General features: G+C 39.3%; 1 protein-coding gene across 1 annotated transcript in view; it reads left to right on the forward strand.

Moving 5' to 3' along the window:
- Positions 1–23,023, forward strand: part of GABRB1 (gamma-aminobutyric acid type A receptor subunit beta1) — a 438,990-nt gene extending 415,967 nt beyond the window's left edge. The window contains exons 6-9 of the mRNA XM_069593059.1: positions 845–982; positions 1,083–1,235; positions 4,296–4,540; positions 22,234–23,023. Coding sequence (XP_069449160.1) covers positions 845–982; positions 1,083–1,235; positions 4,296–4,540; positions 22,234–22,578 — 881 coding nt within the window. The 3' untranslated portion in view covers positions 22,579–23,023. The remainder of the gene's footprint in view (positions 1–844; positions 983–1,082; positions 1,236–4,295; positions 4,541–22,233) is intronic.
- Positions 23,024–27,050: the final 4,027 nt, after the last annotated feature.

The following is a 27,050-nucleotide window of genomic DNA, read 5'->3' on the forward strand; positions in this document are numbered from 1 at the left end:
TACATTAGCTATAATCAAAAGATATAAATAGAAGCTTGCCTAAGTTTTTTTTTTTTTAAAGAGACTGCTATCTTGAATGTCTTGATCATTTAACAGATCTGTACCAATTTGTTCTTTCATTATACTTCACCCCTTTATTTTGCTCTCTTAACAAATATGTGCTCTATCATTATACTTGTTGTGATTAAATGTTGTTCAGTCACTAAGTCGTGTCCAGCTCTTTGCGACCCCAGGGACTGCAGCACACCAGGCTCTTCTATCCTTCACTATCTCCTGGAGTGTACTCAAATTCATGTTCCTGGAGTCAGTGATGCTATCTCATCCTCTGTTCTCTCCTCCTTTTGCCTTCAATCTTTCCCAGCATCAGAGTCAGTCTTTTCCATTGTGTTGGATCTTTGCATCAGGTGGCCAAAGTATTGGCACTTCAGCTTCAGCATCAGTTCTTCCAATAAATATTCAGGGTTGATTTCCTTTAAGATTGACTGTTTTGATCTCCTTGCAGTCTAAGGCACTCTTAAGAGTCTTCTACACCAAAACACCTAGAATCCAGGTATCCTCCAATCTACATTGGTAGACACAATGAGAGTAAATATGCAGCAGTGATAGTGGATATCAATGAATGATCACAGAGCTTATGTTCACCAAGGCCAGCTGTGTCCATCTGCTCAATGCAACCACAACCAGCCTATCAGAAAGAGCACTCAACAAATCTCTTTTGTCGTCCTGATTTAACACATCATCCTATCATCAATCACTGGGAATTTTTTCTCAGGTCCCCGACTGTCTTCAAAATGAATTTCTAGCCAACTGAACTCTATCTAACTATGCTGTTTCTTCATTTCAGATGGCTACACCACTGATGACATTGAGTTTTACTGGAATGGAGGAGAGGGCGCAGTGACAGGAGTGAATAAAATTGAGCTCCCTCAGTTTTCAATTGTTGATTACAAGATGGTGTCCAAGAAGGTGGAGTTCACAACAGGTGAGAAGTTTCCCCCCAAATGTACTAGGGGTGCTGAGAAAGAAGATGGAGCCAACCAAATGACCATCTGATTTTTTTCTTTTATTTTTTTCCCATTCAGGGGCATACCCACGACTGTCACTAAGTTTTCGTCTAAAAAGAAACATTGGTTACTTCATTTTGCAAACCTACATGCCTTCCACGCTGATTACAATTCTGTCCTGGGTGTCGTTTTGGATCAATTATGATGCATCTGCAGCCAGAGTTGCACTAGGTAATGCATTCCAGCACCCCAGAGGGCTGGTGGGATTTCATCTCAAATAACAACCAATGAGAAGCATTACGGGCAAGGGCTTCTCACATAGAGAGCCAAAGGATGAGAGTACCCTAAGGGTGTTTGGTAATAAAACATCTCCATGTAAGCACTTAACAGAGTGCATGTTTTACAACATAACGTCTTTTTATCACTTTACCAAAATTAAAAAAATAATAATCTTGGAGTACATTCAACCATATATAAGTGCTTCTTAGAGCATATTTTAAAATTCTCATTACACTAATTTTTACTAACTTCGTGATTTCTTCCTTGGTTCCTGCTTTCTTTGGTGAAGAACATTATTACATTATTCTCAAATGGACCTGAAGAAAGCTAAATCTTGTAACCATTCACAAGCTCTGTCAATACTATCTTTTGAATATTAAATGTAGTTAAATTGTATCTATCTGAATTTCCCTTAAATGGAGCTTCTTGCACTTGAGAAAGGTACAGATATTCATCAGCTGTATTAATGATCTGTAATCAGGACAGAATAGAAATGGTTTCTTTCCTGAAGAACAAAATTCAGAATTAATCTTGCCATGACTGAATAATTGCTCCAAGCTGAAGGGCTGTATTTAATTTTAAAGGATTCCTTGGAAAGTTAGAATATGTACGATCTGTCTGATGAATCTGGGTATGTGTGGGTCGGCCTTATTATTTGACCCAGAGCCATTTCATTTATCATCTTCCGGGATTATTCATGCACGTGCACACACGCGCAAACACACACACACACACACATGCATATGTGCACACAAAAGAGCATCATTTGTGACTAAGCTAACATGCCTAGGTCTTCTGAGACTACAGAACTAGATCAAATAATCAGCATAACCTTTTACCCCTAGACTAGTCATCATGTCTAAAGCTCATTTCTATTGGTTGAGTATTTAAGGCTCACAAAGTCAAGTGCTAGCAGCCCCTCATCAACCTTTGAACATTCCAAGACTAAGGAAACTAGACAAATAGTTTATCATATCATACATATGTATGTGCACATATTATCTGAATGTGAACATGAATACATATATATGCCATGGTTAAAGAAAACCATTGGACAATGTCCACAGCAGGGAATATGAACCATCAAGGTCATGAATTGCAGTTCTTTTTTACACATCTCTCCTCAAAGCTAACAATATTTTGATTAGAGATGTCAGAATATAAAGATAATGAATAAAACTGTCTTTTGAAATGTAAAACCTAAGATAGTTTAAAACCTAATTAAGTAGAAAATAAATTTATTTACCACCCCCCACCTTGCTTAAAAAAATTTAAGCCAAGGACTAGAAGCAGAAGTGGAATTGATGTATTTTAATGAATTGTTTGTTTCTGTATCAGAGGTTAGGTAGAATTATATTATGAAAAACTTAAAATTTTATTCAAAAAAGTAAATAGGACCACTCATGAGAGCATTTCATATCAGTCCAGACATTTAAATCTATTACTGATGTCAACGATTTAAACTTTTTGTACAGTAGTTCTGACTACCTCTGTTCTCCTAAAACTGGGCAGTCAAATCAGGGAATCCAAATAGAATAATCTCACTCGCAAATGAGGTTGAAACTATTTTATTCCCTTATCATTTTCGAACTTCTATGCCCTTTGCCAGTTCTCCTTTGTCTTTAGTATCCATTTTGCATTTCTTGTCTTTATTTTTAAGAAACTCCATCAAGTTTTAGGTTTTGCTTTTATTTTAAATGCCTTGGCTTCATACCTCCTTGCCTTTTTGCCCCTAAATCAGAGATCTACAGTAAAATAGCTAATCTCAGAGTCTCTGTTTACTGAGCTATAAAATGGAAATAATATACCTGCCCTATCCCACTCAGCAGGCTGTTACGACTGCATAGAATTCAGAGATGTGTTCACAACTGTAAAATCACTATGTGTGTATATTAGTCACTCAGTCATGTCCAAATCATTGTGACCCCATGGACTGTAGCCCACCAGGTTCCTCTGTCCAGGCAAGACTACTGAAGTGGGTAGCCATTCCCTTCTGCAGGGGATCTTCCTGTCCCAGAGTTCAAACTTGAGTCTCCCACATTGCAGATTCTTTACCGTCCGAGCCACCAGGGAAGTCCTATACAGGTGTGCAATATCAGCATTACAGCATAGTTTAGGATTCAATAGGAACATCACTTCTTATTTTCCCCAATCATTGTTTCATCACCATCATCAACACAAAATGTTATACAGACACACACAGATTATACTGTTAAGAATGATACATTTAACAAAGTAAACAAAGCAAAAATCTTCCTTCTAAAAGACTACAGTCTTAAATTTCTTTAACAAGTTGAATTTTTAGGAAGTCTTTTCCTGACTCCAGGGAGCTAACTCACTCTAGTCTCTGGAATCAAGGAATTAGAGGTAATATTTGAGGGGGAAAAGTCAGTAAGATTTTATTATATTTTAAAATACATATATCAAATAATTGATGCAAATCATGAACTTTATTAGTTTCTTCTTTCCATGTCAACTCACTATGAATGTTGCATTATCCTTTTAAAAAGCAATATTGACCCTATGACCTGGGTATATTAGTTTAATGCAATGAAATAGTTCTCCTTAAACTGGTCACTGACTTTCAGTTTGGTAGTGGCTGCTGTGGGGATTAGTATTACAAGAACAGATTTAGGATGGACATGACAGATGCTGAGAGAAGGAAAGAAAGAAGGTGGCATGTAGCAGAATGAGGGGCATGTGACAGTAAACAGTGGGTGAATCAATGAGATTTTAATATTTCCATCTACCTTTCTTTCTCCTTTGTGCACTATTTTTTAAAACACAGTTTTCAACCCAACACTCACAAAGCATCCTATTTTATGATTCACTCATGAACTACGTAAGGAGCCTGCAGCTTTGTCTTTTATATTGTTTTCTCTTTTTGCCCCGTGGTTTGTTGTATCACTGCTGTCATTCTGGGATACTAACAAGAGAATGGCGTCCGTCATCTGTCTTCAATAGGAAACTTAACAAGTACACTCAGCTGAGCTGTGTTTTTCTGTTTCATAGGAATCACCACAGTGCTGACAATGACCACCATCAGCACTCACCTCAGGGAGACCCTGCCAAAGATTCCTTATGTCAAAGCGATTGACATTTACCTGATGGGTTGCTTCGTGTTTGTGTTCCTGGCTCTGCTGGAATATGCCTTTGTAAATTACATCTTTTTCGGAAAAGGCCCTCAGAAGAAAGGAGCCGGCAAACAAGACCAGAGTGCTAATGAGAAGAACAAACTGGAGATGAATAAAGTCCAGGTAATCTATTAAACAGGGCTTCCCTGGTAGCTCAGCTGGTAAAGAACACACCTTCCATGGAGGAGACCCTGGTTTGATACCTGGGTAGGGATAACGGATAAGCTACCCACTCCAGTATTCATAGGCTTCCCCGATGGCTCAGATGGTAAAGAATCCTCCTGCAATGTGGGAGACCTGGGCTCGATCCCTGGGTTGGGAAGATCCCCTGGAGGAGGGCATGGCAACCCATACCACTATTCTTACCTGGAGAGTCCCCATGGACAGAGGAGCCTGGCAGGCTACAGTCCACAGAGTCGCAAAAAGTCGGATGTGACTGAGTGACTAAGCACAGCACAATCTATTAAATATCCCTAACAATCTTCTTCTGCAATTTAGCAGCAGTATGGTACTCAGGGCTCCCACGAGAAAATACAATATCATAAAATACTAGTTTATCTTTAACAAGGCTCAAAGTACCCTTCATGTTGCATAACTGGAAACTGAGAATTGGAGATGTTCGGTGGAATTTTACATAGATAAATAACATACATGGGCCTGCAAGTCAACTGCAAGTCCATGATTCCTTATTCTAAACTATATAGTTGTGAGACTATATGCAAAATAATTCCAGCTCTACTTTATAAATAAATGAGAGAACTAAAGAAGTAAGAATAAACTCTTACTCCTAAGTGGCAATGAGGCACGACAGCAGCACAACGGTTACAACCACAGAATGGAATCCAACTGCTCGGGGTTAATTCCCAGCTCTGCCACTCACTAGCTTTAGAAAGTGAAAGTGAAGTTGCTCAGTCATGTCTGACTCTCTGCGGCCCCGTGGACTATAGCCCACCAGGTTGCTCTGTCCATGGGATTTTCCAGGCAAGAGTACTGAAGTGGGCTGCCATTTCCTTCTCCAGGGGGATCTTCCTGACCCAGGGATTGAACTCGGGTCTCCCACATTGTAGGCAGATGCTCTTACCCTCTGAGCCACCAGGGAAGTCCAGTTACTGGCTTTAGAACTCCAGGCAAATCAACCTATGTTACTCCTTATCTAACTCCTGTTCTCAGTGTTATCAACCAGAAAATGATGACTATAGTATACCTATCTCTCAGTTACCATAAGGTCTAAATGAGTTTTGGTATTTTTTTTCAAAGTCTAGTATTTGATAGTTTATATTCTAGTATTTTTAAGGTCTAATCTAGTACGCAGTAAATACTCAATAAGTACACACAGTAAATACTCAATAAGCTCCAATATTTTGGCCACCTGATGCCAAGGGCTGCTGCTGCTGCTGCTAAGTTGCTTCAGTCGTGTCCGACTCTGTGCGACCCCATAGATGGCAGCCCACTGGGCTCCCCCATCCCTGGGATTCTCCAGGCAAGAATACTGGAGTGGGTTTGCCAAGGGCTGACTCATTGGAAAAGGTCTTAAGGCTGAGAAAGAATGAGGGCAGGAGGAGAAGGCAGGGAGAGAGTATGAGATGGTTGGATAGCATCACCAACTCAACAGACAAGAGTTTGAGCAAACTCTAGGAGATAGCGAATGACAGGGAAGTCTGGCATGCTGCAGTCCGTGGGGCTGCAAATAGTCTGATACTAATGAGCAACTGAACAGCAACAATTATTATATTCAAGACACTGTCAATATTTCTCCTTTGCTTTTCATTGGTAGATTCTATGACCTGTGCTCTCACTGTGTAATTAAATTGAAAATAATACTTTGTTTATTCCTTTGAAAAATCCCTGCTCCCTAGTCCCTACTTTCATGCCATTTAACAGTAAAACCATTTGACAATTATGTGCTTTGAAATACTGGATCCATGACAAATTGTTTTGAAGATGGCACACAGTTGGGTGACAACTCAATAATCATTCACAGTTCTGAGCATTGAGGATACTGCTGTTAATGAAAGGAGTTTCCTTGCCCTCCTGGAGTTTAGACACTAACATGGGAAGACAGACAGGAAGCAAACAACCAACTATTGAGAGAATAATTTCAGGTAAAAGGAAGTGCTACAAAGAAAGTGGGCTTTCCTTATAGCTCAGCTGGTAAAGAATCTGCCTGCAATGCAGGAAACCTGGGTTTGATCCCTGGGTTGGGAAGATCCCCAGGAGAAGGGAAAGGCTACCCATTCCAGCATTCTGGCCTGGAGAATTCCATGGACTGTATAGTCCATTGAGTCACCAAGAGTCAGACACAATTGAGTGACTCACTTTCACAAAGAAAGTAAAACAAAGTAATAGGAAAGAGAATGTCAGGGGAACATTCTCTTAAACAGGGGAATGTTCAAGGGAACATGAAATATTGATCAGGTGATCAGGAAAACCTCTCTGAGGAATTACCATTGGGTCTGACAGATGGGTGATGAAAGTAGCAACCACGCCATGTCCATTCTAGGCAAAGAACTGCATGATATGTAAAAGTACTGAAAAAAGACCAATGTAGCAAGAGCATGGTAAGTGAGGGAGAAATAAAGTAATATGTCCTGTGGCTAAAGAATCAGGCAGAAGTCAAATTACTAATCTTCAAGGTGCATCTTCGTGCTGTTTAGCAGGATATCAAAATTTGACAAACAATGTCAAGTAACTAGAAAATTATAAATGAAGAAAACCTATAGATTCAGCCAAATGGTCAAAATTCAAAGCAACACACTCAAATAAAATTTTACTCCTGTGTAAAGCACTATGTTCAGTCCTACAGGGAAAGGGGTTGTCATGATCCTTGCCCTCAAGAATCTTCTGATCTGGCTGGAAAGAAAACTATGATTGAATTATAAAATAAGACAGGAAAGCATTTATCTTGGATAGATCTGAAAGGAAAAGCTTCCTATTATCTGACTGTAGCCAGATCAGCTTTAGAAGTGTCTTAGCAGTGGTTTTCAAGGCCACCTCTTTTCTACTCCCATTCCCGTCTCAGTTACTTCTAATCTACTCGTTGGTCCTCTGCAGAGCTTGAAATGTGTGTGAACTGATTTATCATGAGTAAAAACCCTGCATAGATAAAATGGTAGAGATTCCTTGGTAGGAAAGTTCAGAAGATATGAACTGGATGAACACTCAAAGGTACATAGCATTTGGAGTAATAATAAGAAGAAAACAAGGTCTTTCAATTGGCTAGAAAAGCAACATTCTCTAGAGAGAGTAACTAGATGGGAAAGTCAAGCAACCTGAAGTCAGATTATTCAGATAAAAGAAAAATATTATAAAACAAACTTTAACCACACTCTGCCTTGATTCTATCCCAGGATATCAAAGAATTTTCTAAGGTGCTAAGGCTTCCCAGGTGGCTCAAGGGGTAAAGAATCCACCTGCCATGTAGGAGATGTGGATTCAGTCCCTGGGTTGGGAAAATGCCCTGGTGACGGACATGGCAACCCATTACAGTATTCTTGGCTGAGACATCCCATGGACTGAGGAGCCTGGCAGGCTACAGTCCGTATGGTCTTAGAAGAGTCTGGCACAACATAGTGACTAAACAACAGCAAACAGACAAATAAAGGCTGGCAGAAAGGCTCATATGCCATATCAAATCTAGAGGTATAACATATATTGCTCTAAAGGGGACTTACTGACTAGCTAATAAATAAGTAAAATTTTTCCATCTAACTGATCTTTATCTCATAAGCAGGCGTTTTGAGCAACACTGGGCTTAAAGTAAGGTTTCATTGGATCTCAAATCAACAAATGTTTATTTGATTTTTAAATTGACTTTTAAATTTGACTTCCAAGAGAAATTACAGAAAAATCCCTCAGTTGTCAGAAGATGAAACATATAAAGAAAATAAAGATGTATTTTTATCCATGGAAAGCTAGACTTGGAATGCCATAGATGCTTTTCATAGAAACATAAGTAAATACATTTATGCCAAAATTCAAAAACAGATCATGTTAAGTAAGACATGGAAGAGTTGTTTAAATCAAATTGACTCTTTGATAGATTAAAAATCATAAATCCTGAGAAAAAAAATTTTTAATCTGCTTGAAGACATGAGAGAGTAACTGAAAACAAGCAAAAACTAGGAGAGAATCAAACCCCAATGAAGGGACTCTCACTGTATAAATGAGTGTCTATACAGCTTCCTCCGTGAGGGCTACTCCCCAGTCTGGAAGATCCAGGGCAGGGAAATATCAGCAAAAAGTGCAGTTTTGTTGATCTGATAAAGCAGAGCATGGAGTATGATGCTTCCAAAATTCCTAGAAATTTTAGGAGGAAGTGAGCCACAAGAGAAACTCAAAATCTAAGTATAAACTTCCCGTGGGTCCTTGGTTGATCCTTGAATTACAAATGTAGGTAAAATGCCAAGAATGCCAGAGAGAAAAAAAAAGCAGCTGAAAGGCTAGGAGAGGGGGAGAGATGAACAGAGATTTCAGCTGTTATCTGCCATATGGAAGTCAGGTTGGAGTCTGAATCCAGCCATTTAGGGCAGTCGGTAAATACGTTAAGCTTTCCATTAAAACCCCTAAAAAGATCACACCTTAGAAAGACTAAGTCACAAGAAAAAGAAATTCCCTTTGAATTGAGGGAAAAATAGACTCAGCCTAACAACTCATAAAACCAAGTCTACACATTCTAGGGGATCTGTCAGTAATTTAACTTAATTTCAAAACAAAACTCAGGAATTGTCAGGGAGGATAACAAAATCCAGTCTCTATGGTATATCACCAACATGTCTAGTTTAATAATAAAAGATTTCTGGACATGAGAAGACATAGGAAAAAAAAAATGCCCATTATCAAGAGAAAGAAACTTACTCAATAAAACAAAACTGCAAAAATCTCAGATGTTGGGTTAAAAATAATGGGTATAATTAATAATAATAACTATAATTAATATATTTAGAAGTTCATAGGAAATAGCCAAAATATCCTATAAAAGGTAAAGGGTTGGGCTTCCCAGGTGGCACTAGTGGTAAAGAACCCACCTGCCAGTGCAAGAGACGCAAGAGACGTGTGTTCGATCCCTGGGTCAGGAAGATCCCCTGGAGGAGGGCATGGCAACCCACCCCAGTATTCTTGCCTAGAGAATTCCAAGGACACAGGTAGCTAGTGGGCTACAGTCCATAGGGTCACAAAGAGTTGGACATTGAAGCAACTTAGCACGCGTACAGGTGAATGGTTAAACAAACTATTATACATTCACATTGTGAAGTAATAGCCCAATAAAAAGTAAGAATCATTGATACAGGCAACAACTTGGCTGGATCGCAAGGGCATTATGCCAAGTGAAAAAGCCAATCTCAGAAGATTACATATGTATGATTGTATTTATATAATACTTCTGAAATTACAACACTATAGAGATGAAGAACAGATCAGTGGTTTCCAGAACTTAATGACAGTGGTGGGGAGGGGTCAGTGGATGCGACTGATTATAAAGTGGGAGCAGGAGGGAAACCTTTGCAGTGGTAGAAGACTTTTGTATCTTGGTTGCAGTCATGATTACATGGAACTAATGTGTAGTAAAATTACATAGAACTATACATATTTTATATTAATATCAGTTTCCTGGTTTTGATATTATACAACAGTTAAGTAAGATGTGCTCAGTGGGAGAAACTGGATGAACATGGGCTCTCTCTGTGCTGTCTTTGCAGCTTTCCAGAAATCTACATAATTTCAAAATTAAATGTTTAAAATAAGGGCCATAGGAAAAGTTTAACATAATACATGAAGAGATGAAAAGTCTTAACTTCTCAGACTCTTTTGTGACTCCATGGACCGTAGCCCACCAGGCTCCCCTGTCCATGGAATTTTCAGGGCAAGAATACTGGAGTGGGTTGCCCATGCCCTTCTCCAAGGGATCTTCCCAAGCCAAGGATTGAACCCAGCTCTCCTGCATTGCAGGTGGATTCTCTAATGTCTAAACCAAATAAAGAGATGGGAAGTATCCAGGTAGGAATTAGTTTATATTGGTGCCCTTGTGATTTGTTCTCATGACATTCTGTACTTTTCCACCTTAAGACTTACCATAATATTGAGTATGTGTATAATTAATTCATTTGCGTAATTATTTTCATAACCTCTGTCTCTTTATTAGACTCCAAGCTTCCCCAGGATAGACTCCACGGTCCAGTCTACTATCTTATTGTTCTTTCCTCAGTGACTAGAATCGAGAAAATACCAAATAAGCACTTTTTGAATGAATGAATGAATGCCAGAGAAGGCTTTTCCAGTCAAGATGAGCTCTTAGTTACCACACAGGGTACTGAGTGTTATATCAAGTTCTTATGTGTTTATAATAAGCAAGAAAAAGACAGTCTCTATGGTTCATTTTAGCTTCTACTCCAGACTTACTGTTTCTATCAGTTTGATTTTTAACATTTCTTCAAGTGTACTTTCTATCAACCTCTGCTATTCTTTCTGAATCACAGTGATGTAACGTCAGAAAAATAGAATCTTCAAAGGAGTGTTATGGATAAGATTTTATAAACTTCTTCAGATTTAAGTGGAATAATAAGAGGCCAGTACTATCTCAAGGAAATTATAGGCATCCCTGTGGCTACTTGGGTTTTCCAGTTCCTGACTCCTTTGTCCTCTTCTAAAATGGGCACAGGCAGACAATGTGTCAGTAACAAAGCAAGTGTATCACTTCGTCTCTTCAGCATGTCATCTCCAGCAGTGATGTTAATAATACAACCTGAATGGTATTTTAAAATGTTACCCTCTGGTTAAATTTAAAAAATAGAATATATTAGATTTTTCCTTTAATATAATGGTTGGATGATCTCCCCCTTTCCTTTTAGATGCTTATAAACAGTTGCATTCAAATGAAGTATATATTCTAGTCCCAGACACTTTTTATTTAATAATGGCCTTGGTACCCTAGAGCTTTGACAGGCATTGATCATTTATCACACATTACTGTCAGAGTCACGGCTGGGCAGTACTGTCAAGGAGTATCTGTATTGAAGCTTCAGAAGTACTTCCTTTATCTTGATTTATATCTCTACCACTGAACTGAAGCATCTTTTCATATGAGCACAGATGCTCAATCCAGACATTAGGAGAGTTTCAACCTGTTAGGTGATAAAGACTGCAGATTCATAAACCCCTCAGGCATCATTGAAATAAGAGATGGTATTTAGAGTTTTGAAGGATAGATTTCTCAGTACAAAGAAGTTGTAAGTAAACTACTTCAGAGCCACTTTTACACTAACTTGGAACAAATACGGTTATATTGATACCCATAATGCCCATTTGCAAATAGATCCACCCAAGATGGAATGATTGCATGGGTGGTCTTTGACAAAAAACTGATTCAGAATCATTCTAAGTCATGGAGGACACTGGTGGAATCTGCCAAAGAATCATGCCCAATGGGCAGGTGGAACCCTAGTCAAGAAAGAATTTTTCCCTTCACAGCCAGATGTTGATACTGTAATCTGGCCTGTTTCCTCCCATTCCTATTCTCTATAGTTAATCATCTACACTTTCAGACCACTTTCTAAATGTAAATAAGCTCTGTATTGTGATTAATTCCGGAATATAAAATGCATGTAAAAACAGGCCTCATAAAGGTAAACAGCTCTCCTTGGACCAGCTTGATATGCATATATTAGCCTTTGAGCCAGGGCCCCACGCCACATCACTGCCTTGCCCTCAGCCTTCAATGAAAATTTAACTATTCCAATTTAGCAGCTTGGATTCTAGAGAAATCCAGACAGGGCCTTTGGTTTCTGATAGTTCATTTTAACAGTTCACAAACTTCTGTAGCCCTCAGACCCCTGCCCAAATCTAGTGTGGTCCATATTTTGTTCTCTAGTCTTGACTTGACATACCTAATCACCAGAGCCTTCAGCAGTTTAACTGTCTAATTTTCTCCAGAAATGTCAAAATCTCTCTGTCACACATACCTTCTTTCTGGCACATAGCCTCCAATTTCTTCTATACTCAAACAGCTTGGATTCTTCTGTGAATGAGAGAGAAATCTAACATACTGGCTTAAGAAAATCTAACTGGCTTAAAAAAAAGAAAAATAAAAAAAAGAGGTCGAGGACTTTGGGGGCCCACATAACTGGAAGGTCCAGCAAAGGTTTTAATTTTACATGTGGCTAAGTCCAGATGTTTAAACAATGTCATCAGAGAGCATGTCTCTTCATATCTTAATATTTCTTTCCTTTATATTCGTTTTATTTTAGTAGATCCTTCTTTCGTGGTGTCCCCAAAGTTTATAGTATCAAAGCTCTTCAACCTCAGTGCAAAAGTACTTTCTTATACCAGATAGTTCCAACCAAAAAAAAGTTCCAAGATTAAGTCTTTTGGCACCAACGTGAGTCACATTCTCGTGCAGAAATCGATCCCTCTGACCAGGAAGATAGAAAACTAAATACCCAGGTCTAGGTCAGAGGTCTGTCCCCAGAGCCTAGGAGATGCAGTCAGGCCCTCCTCAGTCACAGGCAACAAGTGAATGTCCAGAGGAAGGGGGAATGGACTCAGACAGGTCAAACCTACAGGCATCCAGCAGACCCATCCGGACCCTTTGCCTAAAGAAAATATCCAGACTCCTCAACATGGAGTCCAAGGCCCACTGCGATCTCCTTCTGCTTCCCTCCTCTGCCATACTTCTCTTTCCTCTTCTTTTCACCAAAGCACTTTTTGCTCCAACAGTACAGCTCACAGTTTTTCCTAAATGCCTTGTTTTGACTCTTCAGAATCTCTTCATGACTTGCTCCATAGAGAACTCTTGGCTGAGGGTTTTCCTCATTCCTCAGGCTGAGCTGGTTCTCCTCTGCTATCTTTCCACTGCACTTTATGCTTACCTATTTTTTAAAACAAATATGTTTTAAAACATATGCTTTATGTAATGACTTTATACTATGTGAATACTCTGTGCATTGGGGATATAGTCAGCAATGAACAAAACAGAAGCTTACATTTGGATGAGGGAGATAGGTAGTCTCACACACACAGCTATATCACCCATCAACAATGAACATTACACACACAGAAAAAAACACACATAATGCCAGGTAATAATAAATCCATAAAGAAAAATAAGTAGGCCTTGATGCAGATACTGTCTTCTATCTTTGATATTCCAGCGCTTATCATAGAACCTGCACAAAATAGGCATTTAAATGACTTTTAAAATAATAAGTAAACTAATAAATTTATTTTAAAACCAAACAGGCATGACCTTAGAATTCATGTGTAATTGGTAACTTTTTTCCTGTTATATTCCAATAACTACAAAAACAAAAATTAACCCTTTCTCAACATGAGCACTACTTGGTACTTTGTAGAATATATATATATATATATATAATATTTTTTAATGAAGGACCTTTATTCTAATGAGGGACTGTTAGTGGTAACAATAATGTATGGTATCAGTGGATACTGTGGACCTGTGTTAACACTTTAAGTGGCCCTAACAAAACTTTTCCTAGTAATTTCCTTCTGAAGTCCTTATTTAGAATCCAAGCTGATTGATAACTCCTCACAGCCTTTCTTCCATTGTCCTCTCTGATTGGGAGGAATAAAGTGAAGTGGTGGGTTGATTGCCTTGGGCAGCCTTGGCTAATACACTAAGAAGATTCTATCTGATGAGATGCAGTAACAAGGACTTATTCACTTAGATGTCATATCCACAAATCCCAAGATGTTCACACACATAAGGACATTACACACTCTAAATATCTCCTTTACAGCTGTGTGAGAAACAATTATTACTCTGGTCAAAATCACTTAATTACTCTCTTCTATACCTGAAGAGTAAAATACTACCTTTGACATTTTAAATATCTAAAGGGGTTTCACTGAAGATGAATTTAAAAAATGGCCCTTATTTGCATCATTTGAAATAGACTGAATTTGCTGGTTGTAAATTTTATATTTAATTGTAAAAAGCAATCACCTCAAATATTGGGCCTCACTAAGCAATCAGTCAATGCTTTATCTAGGTATAAAATGCTTCCATGTATAAAATAGTTTCTACTTTCTTGTTTCCATCATTTTCCACTCAAAGCTCAATAAATTCCCATTAACATCAACTTAGGAAATCAATTCCCAACCTTCATATCCCATATCCCTCAGGCTTGAACCATGAGCGCATGCTGCATGCATATCTGTATGCTAAGTCACTTCACTCATGTTCAACTCTTTGCAACCCTATGGACCGTAGCCTACCAGGCTCCTCTGTCCATAGGAGTCTCAGGTAAGAATACTGGAGTGGGTGTCCATGCCCTCCTCCAGGGGATCTTCCCAACCCTCGGATTAACCCGTATCTCTTACGTCTCCTGCATTGGCAGGTGGGTTCTTTACCACTGGTGCCACCTGGGAAGTTCACTGAACCATGCATATTTGTAACTAATTCCTGGTCACCTGGAAATAAAATAGCTTCTGTGGATTATCTATCTGCCAAGACTTCAATTAAAGCCAGGTACACAAGAGCGAACTAGGACCCTTGAAATGTGTGTGTGAAATGCAGATTGAGAAAGTCTTAGTCTAGAACAAAATGAGCTCAAACTCATAAGCTTTAACAAGTTTCCCAATGGATTTGAATACACAGTAATGTCTGAGAACCACTACTCTAGAGATTCTAGCCACTCAGGTGTCCTTAGCCACTGAACTCAGAGCTCAGAGAGTTTCTCATTCATTTAGCCAGCCCCTCCTTAGGACTATCTAAGGTTCTGTTCTGAAAAAGCAAGGAGGATATATAGTATTGACCAACAGCAACAAAAAAGCAGCTGTTCTCCTGGAGCTTACATTTCAACTGAGATTACTGACAAATGTGTAAATAAATGCATGATATAATGGCAGATGATGATTATGGTGATGAAAATGATGCAAAGCTAGCAGTCTAAGCAACAGCATGGCCAGAGGGAGGAACAGCAGGTGACAATGGCCTGAGGACTTAGGAGCATAAAAGGGAGTCAATCAAAGGCCAACATGGCTGGAACAGAGAGCTAAGAAGCAGAGTAGCAGGAAATGAGGACAGAGGTACCTGTAGTAACCAAGTCACATGGTGATTTGTGGATTTGGATGAGAAAATTAGATTTTATTCCATGACTTGGGAAGTTGCTAGAAGATTCAAATAGAAGACAAGTTCTGTTTTACATTTGAAAGGATCACTCCAGCTACTATGTAGAGAAAAGACCACAGGGTTTTGGTCCTGGAAAAAGGGAAGATAAATTATGTGGCCAGAGGTGATGTGGAGAAGTGATCAGAATCAGGATGCATTTAAAAGCAGACCCATTACAACCTTCTCATACACTGGATGGGAGAAACAAGGGAAAGAAAGGAATCGAGGATAAAATTTATCAACTGAGTAATGTTCTGGAAAATTTGCCAATTGTTTCATTTGATCCTGATCTTTTCCTTTCTCCATTTCCCAAATTACATAATGTTTACATTTATGTAGGTTCATACCTAACCTTCTATTGCTTCTTTAAATTATATTTCCACTTCTGCCACTATATCATCAGAAGAAGCAAAGAGATACGCAGATCATCTCCAGCAAAGCTCCCATCCCCCAGCTCCCCTCAAAGAAAAAAAATGTTACAGGAATTTGAGACCAAAGGACTGGGGTTTGGCAGCTCTGGTGAGAGCTAATGGGTGACAGCGATATCATAAATGCGGTTCATTATATGAGCAGGGTCAGCGATGGAGGGTGTGGCTGTGTGGCTCTCCATACTCTGCAAATGAAGCACGCTGGACAGCTTCATTCAGTCGACTGTAGGCTTCCAGTGGGCAGCCCACTCTGTGGCCAGCATCACTTCTCTTGGCTTCCTCCCCTGTACTTCAGAACCTCTCAGTAAATGAAGTCTAATTGAATTGGTTAACAGTAAGGAAATCAGTTTCTATTTGCAAAGTAGATTGAACCTGGAGGTATTTCTTAAAGGAGCTTTTAAAATTGCCAGTGAAAACAAGATTATACTTTATTCTAACTACACTGTAATGAACTCAGTTATTGAAAATATCCAGAACAGTTCAATTCAGTGAGTGGCAACATTTTTAACAGCCCAAGGGACTCTTTAGGAACTTTGGGGGCAGAAAGAAGCAGAAGATGAATGAGATGAAAGGGGTGGGATAAAGGTTAAACCCAAACTAGAAAATGAATGTGTACATTCACTTGGGGTTTCTGCTGAGAGAAGAAACACAGCCAGCAAGTCAGTGTTTCCTGGGCTATAGTCCCTCGTCATCCCTTTTGTATCAGTCAGGGTTCTCCAGAGAATTGGAACCAATAGAAACAGAACCAACATACTTGCAAAAAGAGATTTACTTTAAGGAACTGGCTCATGAAATTGTGGAGATTGGAAAGTCCAAAAACAGTAGAATGTGCTGAAAACTCAAGCAGGACTTTTGTTTCAGGTTTGAGACAGAATTTCTACTCTGAGAAACTTCTGTTTTCACTCTTAAAACTTTTAAGGGATAGGATAAGGCCACCCAGATCATCAAGCTGAATCTCCTTATTTAACAGTAGTTGGTTGAAAATGCCTATCACATTTACAAAATACATTCACAGCAACATCTAGATAAGTGCTTGACCAAATAACTGGGCACAACTTAGATAGCATATTAAAAAGCAGAGACGTTACTTTGCCAACAAAATCCATCTAGTCAAGGCTATGGTTTTTCCAGTAGTCATGTATGGATGTGAGAGTTGGACTGTGAAGAAAGCTGAGCACCGAAGAATTGATGCTTTTGAACTGGGTGTTGGAGAAGACTCTTGAGTGTCCCTTGGACTGCAAGGAGATACAACCAGTCCATCCTAAAGGAGATCAGTCCTGGGTGTTCATTGGAAGGACTGATGCTGAAGCTGAAACTCCAGTACTTTGGCCACCTCGTGCGAAGAGTTGACTCATTGGAAAGACCCTGATGCTGGGAGGGATTGCGGGCAGGAGGAGAAGGTGATGACAGAGGATGAGATGGCTGGATGGCATCACCGACTCAATGTACATGAGTTTGAGTGAACTCCGGGAGTTAGTGATGGACAGGGAGGCCTGGCGTGCTGTGGTTCATGGGGTCGCAAAGAGTTGGACACGACTGAGCGACTGAACTGAACTGAACTGATAAACTGGTCAAGTTGACACATAAGATTAACCATCATTCCGCTTAATCCCCTTTACTATCATCCATTCATTCAGTAGATATTTACTGACCATGCATATAAGTGCCAAGCACTTTACTCAAGTCTGGAGAAACAGTGACTAAGACAAAGTCCCTGCCCTCCTGAAGTGATATTCTAATGGGACATTGGGTGGGGGGAACCAAGAAGAGAGAGAATTAAGAGTTCTGCTCTAGCCTGAGATACCTTTGAAAGTGAGAGTGGAAGTCGCTCAGTCGTATCTGACTCTTTGCAACCCCATGGACTATAGAGTCCATGGAATTCTTCAAGCCAGGATACTGGAGTGGGTAGACTTTCTGTCTCCAGGAGATCTTCCCAACCCAGGAATTGAACCCAGGTCTCCTGCGTTGCAAGTGGATTCTTTACCAGCTGAGCCACCAGAGAAGCCCAAGAATACTGGAGTGGATAGCCTATCCCTTCTCCAACAGATCTTCCTGGCTCAGGAATTGAACCAGGGTGTCCTGCATTGCGTGGATTCTTTACCAGCTGAGCTATCAGGGAGACCCTTTAAACATACATAAGCTGCTCTATGAGGAGGGCCTTGCAACCCACTCCAGGATTCTTGCCTGGAGAATCCCATGGACAGAGGAGCCTGGGCTACAGCCCTTGGTGTTGGATGTGACTGAGCAACTATCACTTTCACTTCACAGGAGATGGGGGCCAGTCACAGGGTTTGTAAAGGAGAATACAAGATTAAGGAGCTTTATTAGTAACAATTTTTAAATTCTAAGATGTAGGGTGTGATGCTCTATTTCTTGTGGAGGAACTGATTCCTTCATCAGTGTCTGAAATAGTGCCCAACACAAAGTAGGCACTCAATAAACATTTATTAGATAAAGAGCACAGTAATGTTGATTTAACTATACAGTAATGAAATCTGCTTTCAATGGGTAGCTACAGAAATGGACTCAATATTTTATATGTCAAACCACTTAAAGCTATGATTTCTATCCAATAACAGAATACTTAAGGGATATGCACAAACTAATAAGCCTCATGCAATTTAAAAGGGTTAATACCTTTGAGTTTGCACCAAGGTTAACAAAACATGTTAATAAAATGTACCTTGTTTGCAGTGACTTGTGCTTAATGAGCAGCATCTGTATGCTTCACTTGATTCTAAATTCTAGAAACTTGTTTACTTTAAAGGGATTTCATAATAATGTAACTTAATGATGCATACAATACAGATCAAGTGATTCCATTTTAGAAAAAAAAATTTTTTTAGAATGCTGTGTCTTCTGCCTGGAGTATTCTCCATAATCAAAGTCTGTCAAAAATTAGAAATAAGCCATGAGATAACCTAGTGAAAACCTCTCATTTATGGATGAGGAAACTGAGTTAATAACAAAACCAAGATGAGAACAGTTTTCAACTTCTAGTCCTTTGTTCTGTCCTCTCCCCACCTTCTAAGATTCAATACAAGCCCCAGGTCCTCATGAAGCCTTCTGTGAAACCCAATGATTTCTCACTTTTATGAACCCCTGATCATGGTCTATACTATACCATTGAGCATTTGCTTAAAAACTTTTATCACTTTCAATATGATGTTTTATTCTTGTATCTCTAAGGAGATTATTATCTCAAGGACAAAATGCATGTTTGATGATTCTCTTGACTATTTCACAATCAAATCACATGCATTACCTTATTTTCTAATGTACTTGTCCCTTCTTTAATGAATCCAAGACTTTTCTCTTTGTCACTTCAACCTTGCTATCCTCTTTAGTATCAGAAACTTCCACATGCATGACTTTTTCAACCATAAATTTACATATTATATGTGTGTGTGTGTGTGTGTGTGTATACACACATCCTTGACACCTAGCACTATAGTTGGCACATAGTAGGCAGTCAATAAAGGTTGGGAGAGAGGGGGAGAGAGAGAGCATTCTTGAGGTTACTATCACAACTACACAGAGGAAGTAAAATTTAAATTAAGCCTTGAAGAAAGGACAGTTGGACACGATTTTGTGACTGAACAACAACAATCTGCAAAGAGGAGAAAAAAATGATATTTGAGATAAAGAGTATTCTATGTTTTAACTCTAGATTGGTTGCTTATTTTTTGTTAAATCTTAGGCAATTTACTTAACCTGAGTCTCAGTTTCCCCATCTGCTGAACTAGGAAAATGTTATATATTTCATAGTGTTTTGAAAAATACTGAGATAAGTTACACAGTAGGATTTAATAAATAATAGTTACTAACAACAATATCAAAACATAATAATAATTCCTTGAATAAAGAAACCAATAGATGTCCTGGGTGAGGGCATAGTGGGGAGGCTCATTATACTACAGCAAAATGCTTCACAGAGAGAAGTGATGGCAGATGAGAATGAGAGTGAAACAGAGACCAGATTCCATCACCATTTCTCTCTCCAACCAACTAAAAGCTTAAATCTATCAACTGCATCACTAAACTCACTGCAGGATGTGATGATGGTCAAGGACTGTGAAGTGGTTCATTCTCAGCAAAAACCACATGAACTTTGAATCAGACAAAACATGGGTTGTAATCTCAGGTCTGGCACCTACTAGGGTGTAAACTTGAGACGGGGTGTTGTTGTAAGACTAAATGAGTAATATAGTGAAGCATCTACCATAATGCTAGGTACATGGTGGACTCAATAAATCTTAGTTACCTTGTCTGTGATACACCACGATCACATCTCACCTTCTGTACTTTTCCTTCTCCCGTTTGTCTCTGCCTCTTCCCAAGGTTTTCTCTATCTGTCTTCATGACCAGGTTCGCTGCTTGCCTACTAAAACCTTTCAACAGTGTTTACTGAGGTCAATGTCATTGATAGAGCACTTATAGAGCACTGACTGTAAGTCGGGCACTGTGCTAATAACTCTAAATCTAGAGTTTTTATTTATTTACTTACTTAATTTATTTACCTGCTATATTGTCCTTGGAGGTACTTTAGACTCATCTGCATGAATGAGCCATGTCCCCTTCAGGTAAGTTAGTTTTCAAGTACATCAGTTTAAAGTTAAAGCCACAACGTGTTAGGCCAAAGGTATTCACAATTCTTGTAGTTCCAAAAGTGTGTGTCTGGGCATAGCATAGAGAAAACCCAGGAAACCTGGATTAGGTATCCAGGGAATGCTAGGAAGCAACAATGAACAACAGTGGAAAGATAAAAGTCAAAGTATAGCCAAGCATATCCTTTCGACCAATGAATCCATTCCACTTCTGGCAATTTAGTCTGAGGAAATAATGATGGGTATGAACAAAGATTTAGCTAAAAGGTGTTCTTTGCAGGCTTACTTTTATTTATTCATATTTTATTGGAGTATAACTGCTTTACAGTGTTGTACTGGTTTCCACTGCAAAACAATGTGAATCAGTTAAATGTATACATATATCCCCTGCCTCCTGAATCTCTCTCCCAACCCCCAACCATCCCAACCCTTAGGCCATCACAGAGCACCAAGCTGAGTTCCCTGTGCTATACAGCAGGTTCCCACTAGCTGTCTATTCAGCTTTGTTTATTTAATAGTATGAAAGCAAAGCAAGCCTTAACATCTAAAAATAGATTGATTCAGTTATGGTTTATCCATCTAGGCTATGAATACATTATGTCACAGAGGAATATTTATTAACCAGGTTATACTATTACCTGACAAAAGTAGATTACAAGATAAAATATACTAGCTGAACTTGTGTCTGTAAGCATAAATGAATTAAAAAGAAGACTAAAGGTTTAGCAAGATATTAAAAATAATGGGCACTGAAGGTGAAATTATGAATTTTTAGTTTTTTGTTTTAGTTTTGTTTCCTGACTGCTTTCTAGTTTTGAATGTTTCCAGGTATCACTTTTGTAACAAGGAAAAATGCCATGTATATATACACATATATGGTATTTTTTCACGTACATATGGCATGTTTTGTTTTATATGTAGTGTATTTCTATGGACTCAATGAATGGTAGTCTTGAAAAGCAAAAATCAAATAATTTATATGTAGCATATATATAGTCTATATCTATGCACATATATGCACATTCTCTATATATGAACAGTATGTATTCTATATGCACATACTGTTTTGGGAGCCCAGATAAAAGATGGATGGGTGGATGGATTAGAACAAACTGTAGATTATATTGATTGATAGATGATGGACTCGATAAATAGATGGTAGATGGACAACAGGTAGGTAGATAAATGATAGATAAATGTGCTAAATAGCTTCAGCTGTGTACGACCCCTTAGACTATAGCCCACCCGTTAGATTATAGGCTCCTCTGTCCATGGAATTTTCCAGGCAAGAATACTGTAATGGGTTGCCATGCCCTCCTCCAGGAGATCTTCCTGACCCAGGGATCGAACTCGTGTCTCTTAAGGCTCTTGCATTGGCAGGCGGGTTCGTTACCACTAGCACCACCTGGGAAGCTTAGATAGATAGATCAGATAGATAGATAGATAGATAGATAGATAGATAGATAGATAGATAGATAAGCTTAGATAGATAGTTTAGATAGATAGATAAATAGATAGATAGATACCCAGGGGACATGCAGAACCAGATGTCTAGCAAAACAGTGTAATGAGCCCGACTCAGTATCATTAGTTGCAGGTTGACTAAAACAAACGAATGTCCTGGCAGCTGTGCCTGAGGCTTTTTCTCTCGGTCAGGTCGACGCCCACGGCAACATTCTCCTCAGTACCCTGGAGATCAGGAACGAGACGAGCGGCTCGGAAGTGCTCACGGGCGTGGGAGACCCCAAGGCCACCATGTACTCCTACGACAGCGCCAGCATCCAGTACCGCAAGCCAATGAGCAGCCGTGAGGGGTACGGGCGCGCGCTGGACCGGCACGGCGCGCACAGCAAGGGGCGCATCCGCAGACGCGCCTCGCAGCTCAAAGTCAAAATCCCCGACTTGACTGACGTGAATTCCATAGACAAGTGGTCCCGAATGTTCTTCCCCATCACCTTTTCTCTTTTTAACGTCGTTTATTGGCTTTACTATGTACACTAAGGTCTGTCCCAATGGTTCCTAAACGACTTCTTTCCTCTTCTTTTGATTTTTAACCCCACAGGTCCCTAGCAGCGATACTGCTGTGCTTTTTGAGGTAAGAGATTCAGCCATCCAATTGGTTTTCCGTCTTGCATATCAATTTTATTACTGCACCATGTTTACTTCAAAAAGAAACAAAACTATTTTTTTCCAGGCTACTGTGGTCCAGGTTATTGGCTCTTTCAGAGCTTTGTTAATTGCCATGTTTACAAACAAACACACACAAAGAGAGAAATTAGATAGGTAGATCTTTAGCAGTTCTAGTCGCCCTGGATTTTAGTATTTTTTAAATGCAAATGAAAAGAGGGCTTAGCTCTCGGTGTGCATGGCCTCCTGGTAAACTGTAACAATCTCATGCTGCCAAAAAACAATACAATTTCCAGGATCTCAGAAGAAAAAAAACAAAGCCATTGATAAGTTACAGATTTCCAGGAAGAAGGGAAAACAAAAAGGAGCCCAGAAGAAGAAGGAAGATTCCTTTCCACTCTCCATCTTCCCCAGGTCCGTTGTAGGAGTCCCTGCTCCACAGAGAAAGAGGGAGAGATAGGCAAGCTGGAACCCAGGTTATACAAACTCAGCCTGCCATCTTCAACCCACCTTTAAGCTGGATATTCTGAAAAAAGCTTCCTTCTCAGACCTCCAGGGAGATTTTAAAAATTAACATGAGAATCCAACCTGGTAGCCATTGGGAACATTTTTCTTCTCTTGTTAAGAATGAGTTTTGGGGGCAGTGACTAATTTTGTAAACTATTTCAAATGAGCAGCCCTGAACTTATTTCCTTAGCCTGGAATCACTTGACCTCATGCCATGAAGCTATGGCATCACATTGTCCTAGTTCCTCCTTCAGAGATTAGGAGAAAGGGGGCTGGGGCAGGTGGGCTTTGAAGAAGGGAGTGGCAAGAATTTTTGCTTGAGAAAAATATTGCCCTTTCCATGAGGAAGGCAAGACTTATGTGCTGTGAAAAGGGTGCCTGGGCAGTTACCTGAGCTGCCAAATCTTTAATCAAACAAATAGTATATATTTCTTAGCCTTCCAGAGAGCAGTATCTAATGGTGACAAGCTAGTTGCACAGCGCTAGTTTCTCAGCTAGCACAGTATGCCTCTGCTCTCTGAGCTCTGCATTCCAACATATGAAATGAGTGCGTCAGGAAATGCACATATACCCACTTTAGTATCATTCTCCTTCAAGGCCAGATTTCTGTTTTAAAGAAAACCTTCAAAACAGCAAAACCACAGATAACAACATCACTGAGCCTTCAGACATTTACAACAGCCCCTAGATGACAGCCCTTCATTACTGCTTCTGCCTTATCTCTGCTCATGGGTTACTTTGCTCATCATAGAAGGAGTATTCCCTCAAGAGCTCAACACAAAATTCTAATTAAATCCAACCAACTACAGTTGAGATTCAGCTTATTTATGTCATTAAAGCCTCATTATTTTTGTGCAGTGTGTGTTCAGCCTGAGTATGTATATAAGAATTCTGTATATTCATTTCCAAGACTGAGTGAAACCCAAAGTTGACTGACTAGTCATAAAGGCAATTTGGGACCTGATCTATGAATGTGGTATGAGTTGAAGTAGTAATAGGGAGGTTTGCCTCATTTGATGACCTGGCTTTCTCCCTAAGGCTGATGAGGGCCCCTGTTTACAATAGCATCAGCTGCTAGAGATATATAATCTTAATTGAAAAGAGGAGGCTGAATGTGCACTGATAAATTCAAGGAGAGAGAGTTATAAAATGTTCTTTTAGAAAGCAAGAGGAAAAGAGAACCCTCAAATTTTAAAAAAAAATGGTTATGCTATAGATAATATATGTTAGTAAGAAAACAAAAACACTGCTTTTAATTGGACAAATCATCTCAGTGGTTTCATGCGAAATGAATCAGCCATGGGAACCAAATTTCGTTTGTTTTCAGTTGTACAGTCATAGTTCCCTGGTCTAGGAAATCTCCATCCTCTGGGGATGAAGCGATCCATTTCAGAACTCTGATTAGTTAGGTCCTTGACAGAGAGAGATGCTTTTCCATAGTGAAATGTCCAAACAGAGTGGGATGTAGCCATACCAGTGATTGTAAGGTTAATATTCCCAATGACCACCCAGGAACCACCATGTAGTCATTTATTTAAAACACAGGAAGGAAGACTTTTGGCTGATACCTAACAGGAATGAATCATTTGATATAAAAACTCTTTTAAAAAGTGTTTAAGGATGAAATGCTAATTCAGAAATCTGTTTTTGAGTATCTGTTGATCCATGTTCCATAGCAAAACAATTTCTCTTTATTTACTTGTGTGGCTCACTCTTCTTGGAAAAGATTGAGTAATTTATAATTTTATTATTACGATCTTGCCTTAAAAGTCTGAAGAATTTGATGCTTGTAGTTTTAGATGTAAAGAATCTCAGAGAGAAAAAGAACATTTTGAATTCTTATCTCTTATCCTTTGTAAAATGTAAAACTAGTAAGCCTGAATCTATTATCAGGCACAAAATGCTGTTGAAGTATGCCACTCTGGATGTAGACAGGCACACAAGTAAGACACAAATCCTGTTAAATATCTCTGATTTTAGAGGCAATGACCGCCAGAAAAATTGAAACCTGCCCTATTGCTAATTAATAACCTCTGTCCCCACTTCCTTCATCTGGATACTTCCTAGCCAAATCCTCTCCTCCTTGGCCCCCACCCGCTCTCTTTCCAGGCTGAACAGTACACAGAAAAAAATTCTTCTCTGCCTGTCTGCCTTGTCTCACCCAAACTGATGGACATAAAACATAAAAGTTGCTAGACTTTCTTAAGTACCCTCAAACTGGCCCCCATTCCTGAAAGATTCAGATCATTACCTTTAGAGGTGTTATTGTTTAAAGGTTGTTTTCTTTTAGCCATGAAAATAGCCATAGTCTCCTAAATTATCCAAGTGGCAGTAGAGGCTAAATATTGTATGGACTCACTCTCTTATGCCACAGTCATGTCCAGGGGACCCGATGTTCACAAACTGTGATATAAATTGTCATAGACTTAAGCTGTGTGGACCCAGCAGAAATCTCATCATTCATTTGACAATGATGACTACACACTCATTTCTACCAGTCAAGTTTCTTGACTTAAAATACCAGGGGTGACATGTGCGTTATATTCACCAGCTTTGCGAGGCAAAGACCCAGGTAAAGACATATTTTGGGCTTGAATTATCCAGGATTGTTGCCTCCATCCTCTCCATTGCCAAATAGAAACAGCAGACTGGTTGGTAATTCTGTTGACTAGATGATATGTATTTTCATATATGCCATGTTTATTGTGCATTACAATCAATGAAGGATCTTGAAAATGCAAAGAGAAAATGTGGTGCAGAGAATAAAGTTTGGTTTATGGATCCAAGGATAGGCTTTCCTTAAAAAGCACTATGTACAATACACAGAAATGTTGACTAAATCCCATCTTTCTAAAATCAATGACTACTTTATAAATATTCATTTCAGAAAGAGCTCAATCAAAATTTGCGAAGTGAAACAAACAAACAAACTAAAAAAAAAAAAGATCTATTTATAATGCTAGAAGGAAAAGATCTCCAAGATTTCTTATATGGACCATTTTGAATAGTATTTTACAAAGGGTGGTGTGCCACAGTTTGTTTTGTTTTTTTTTTCCTTTTTTGAACAAAATATAATCAAATATTTATCCCAGGAGCTAGGGTAAAGAAATGGGCAAGCATTTGTTCATGTTGGCTCAATCAGCAGTTACTGGGATGAAGAGGACAGAAAAACAAACAAGATCAGATGCTTGAAAGCAGTCAACACAGAGGTGAAGTTGTTAATGGAATGTAGAATATTATGTAAACTTCCTTGTAAATTCTGTACATAGTTCATTGAACTGTTCCTTGTGGTGTGGTGGTCCTCTGCTTCTGGGTGGATGTCTGAAAACTCTGAGCCTTGTAAATAATGTCAGCTTAAAAGGCACTTGCTTTTTTTTCATGAAGTGGAATGACTAGTGATTTGGGCCCAAACCAGAATCCTTTTAGCTCTTGCTCTTTCTCTGCCATTGTGTGTATGCAGTTGTGTGATTCTGCCAGGTGTCTCTGATCACTGCCTCATGCTCCAACCCCACTGAAAGGGACTGGAGCTGCCGAGAAGGCTGCACCCCTATGGGCCTTGGGAATCGCACACCAGCAGAACCTTAGTGAGCCACTCCTGGAACTATGCCATGAAAAGTAGACGTGTTTTTATCACTCATCCATGGCTATTCATATATTCAGATGCCGAATTACCCAAGCTCTTGAGGGGGTCAGGAATGGAAGATGTGGTCAAAATCCACAGGGAATCCAAAGCTTCATTTGCACCAATAGCTTTAGCTTCTACCTTCTTTCCTTCCAGAAGGTTTCCCAGAACTTTTAACAAGAATATAAATGGATGGATGGTTGATCAGGGTAAACAG

Source organism: Ovis canadensis, chromosome 6 (assembly GCF_042477335.2).
Source record: "Ovis canadensis isolate MfBH-ARS-UI-01 breed Bighorn chromosome 6, ARS-UI_OviCan_v2, whole genome shotgun sequence".
NCBI classification, from domain to species: domain Eukaryota; kingdom Metazoa; phylum Chordata; class Mammalia; order Artiodactyla; family Bovidae; genus Ovis; species Ovis canadensis.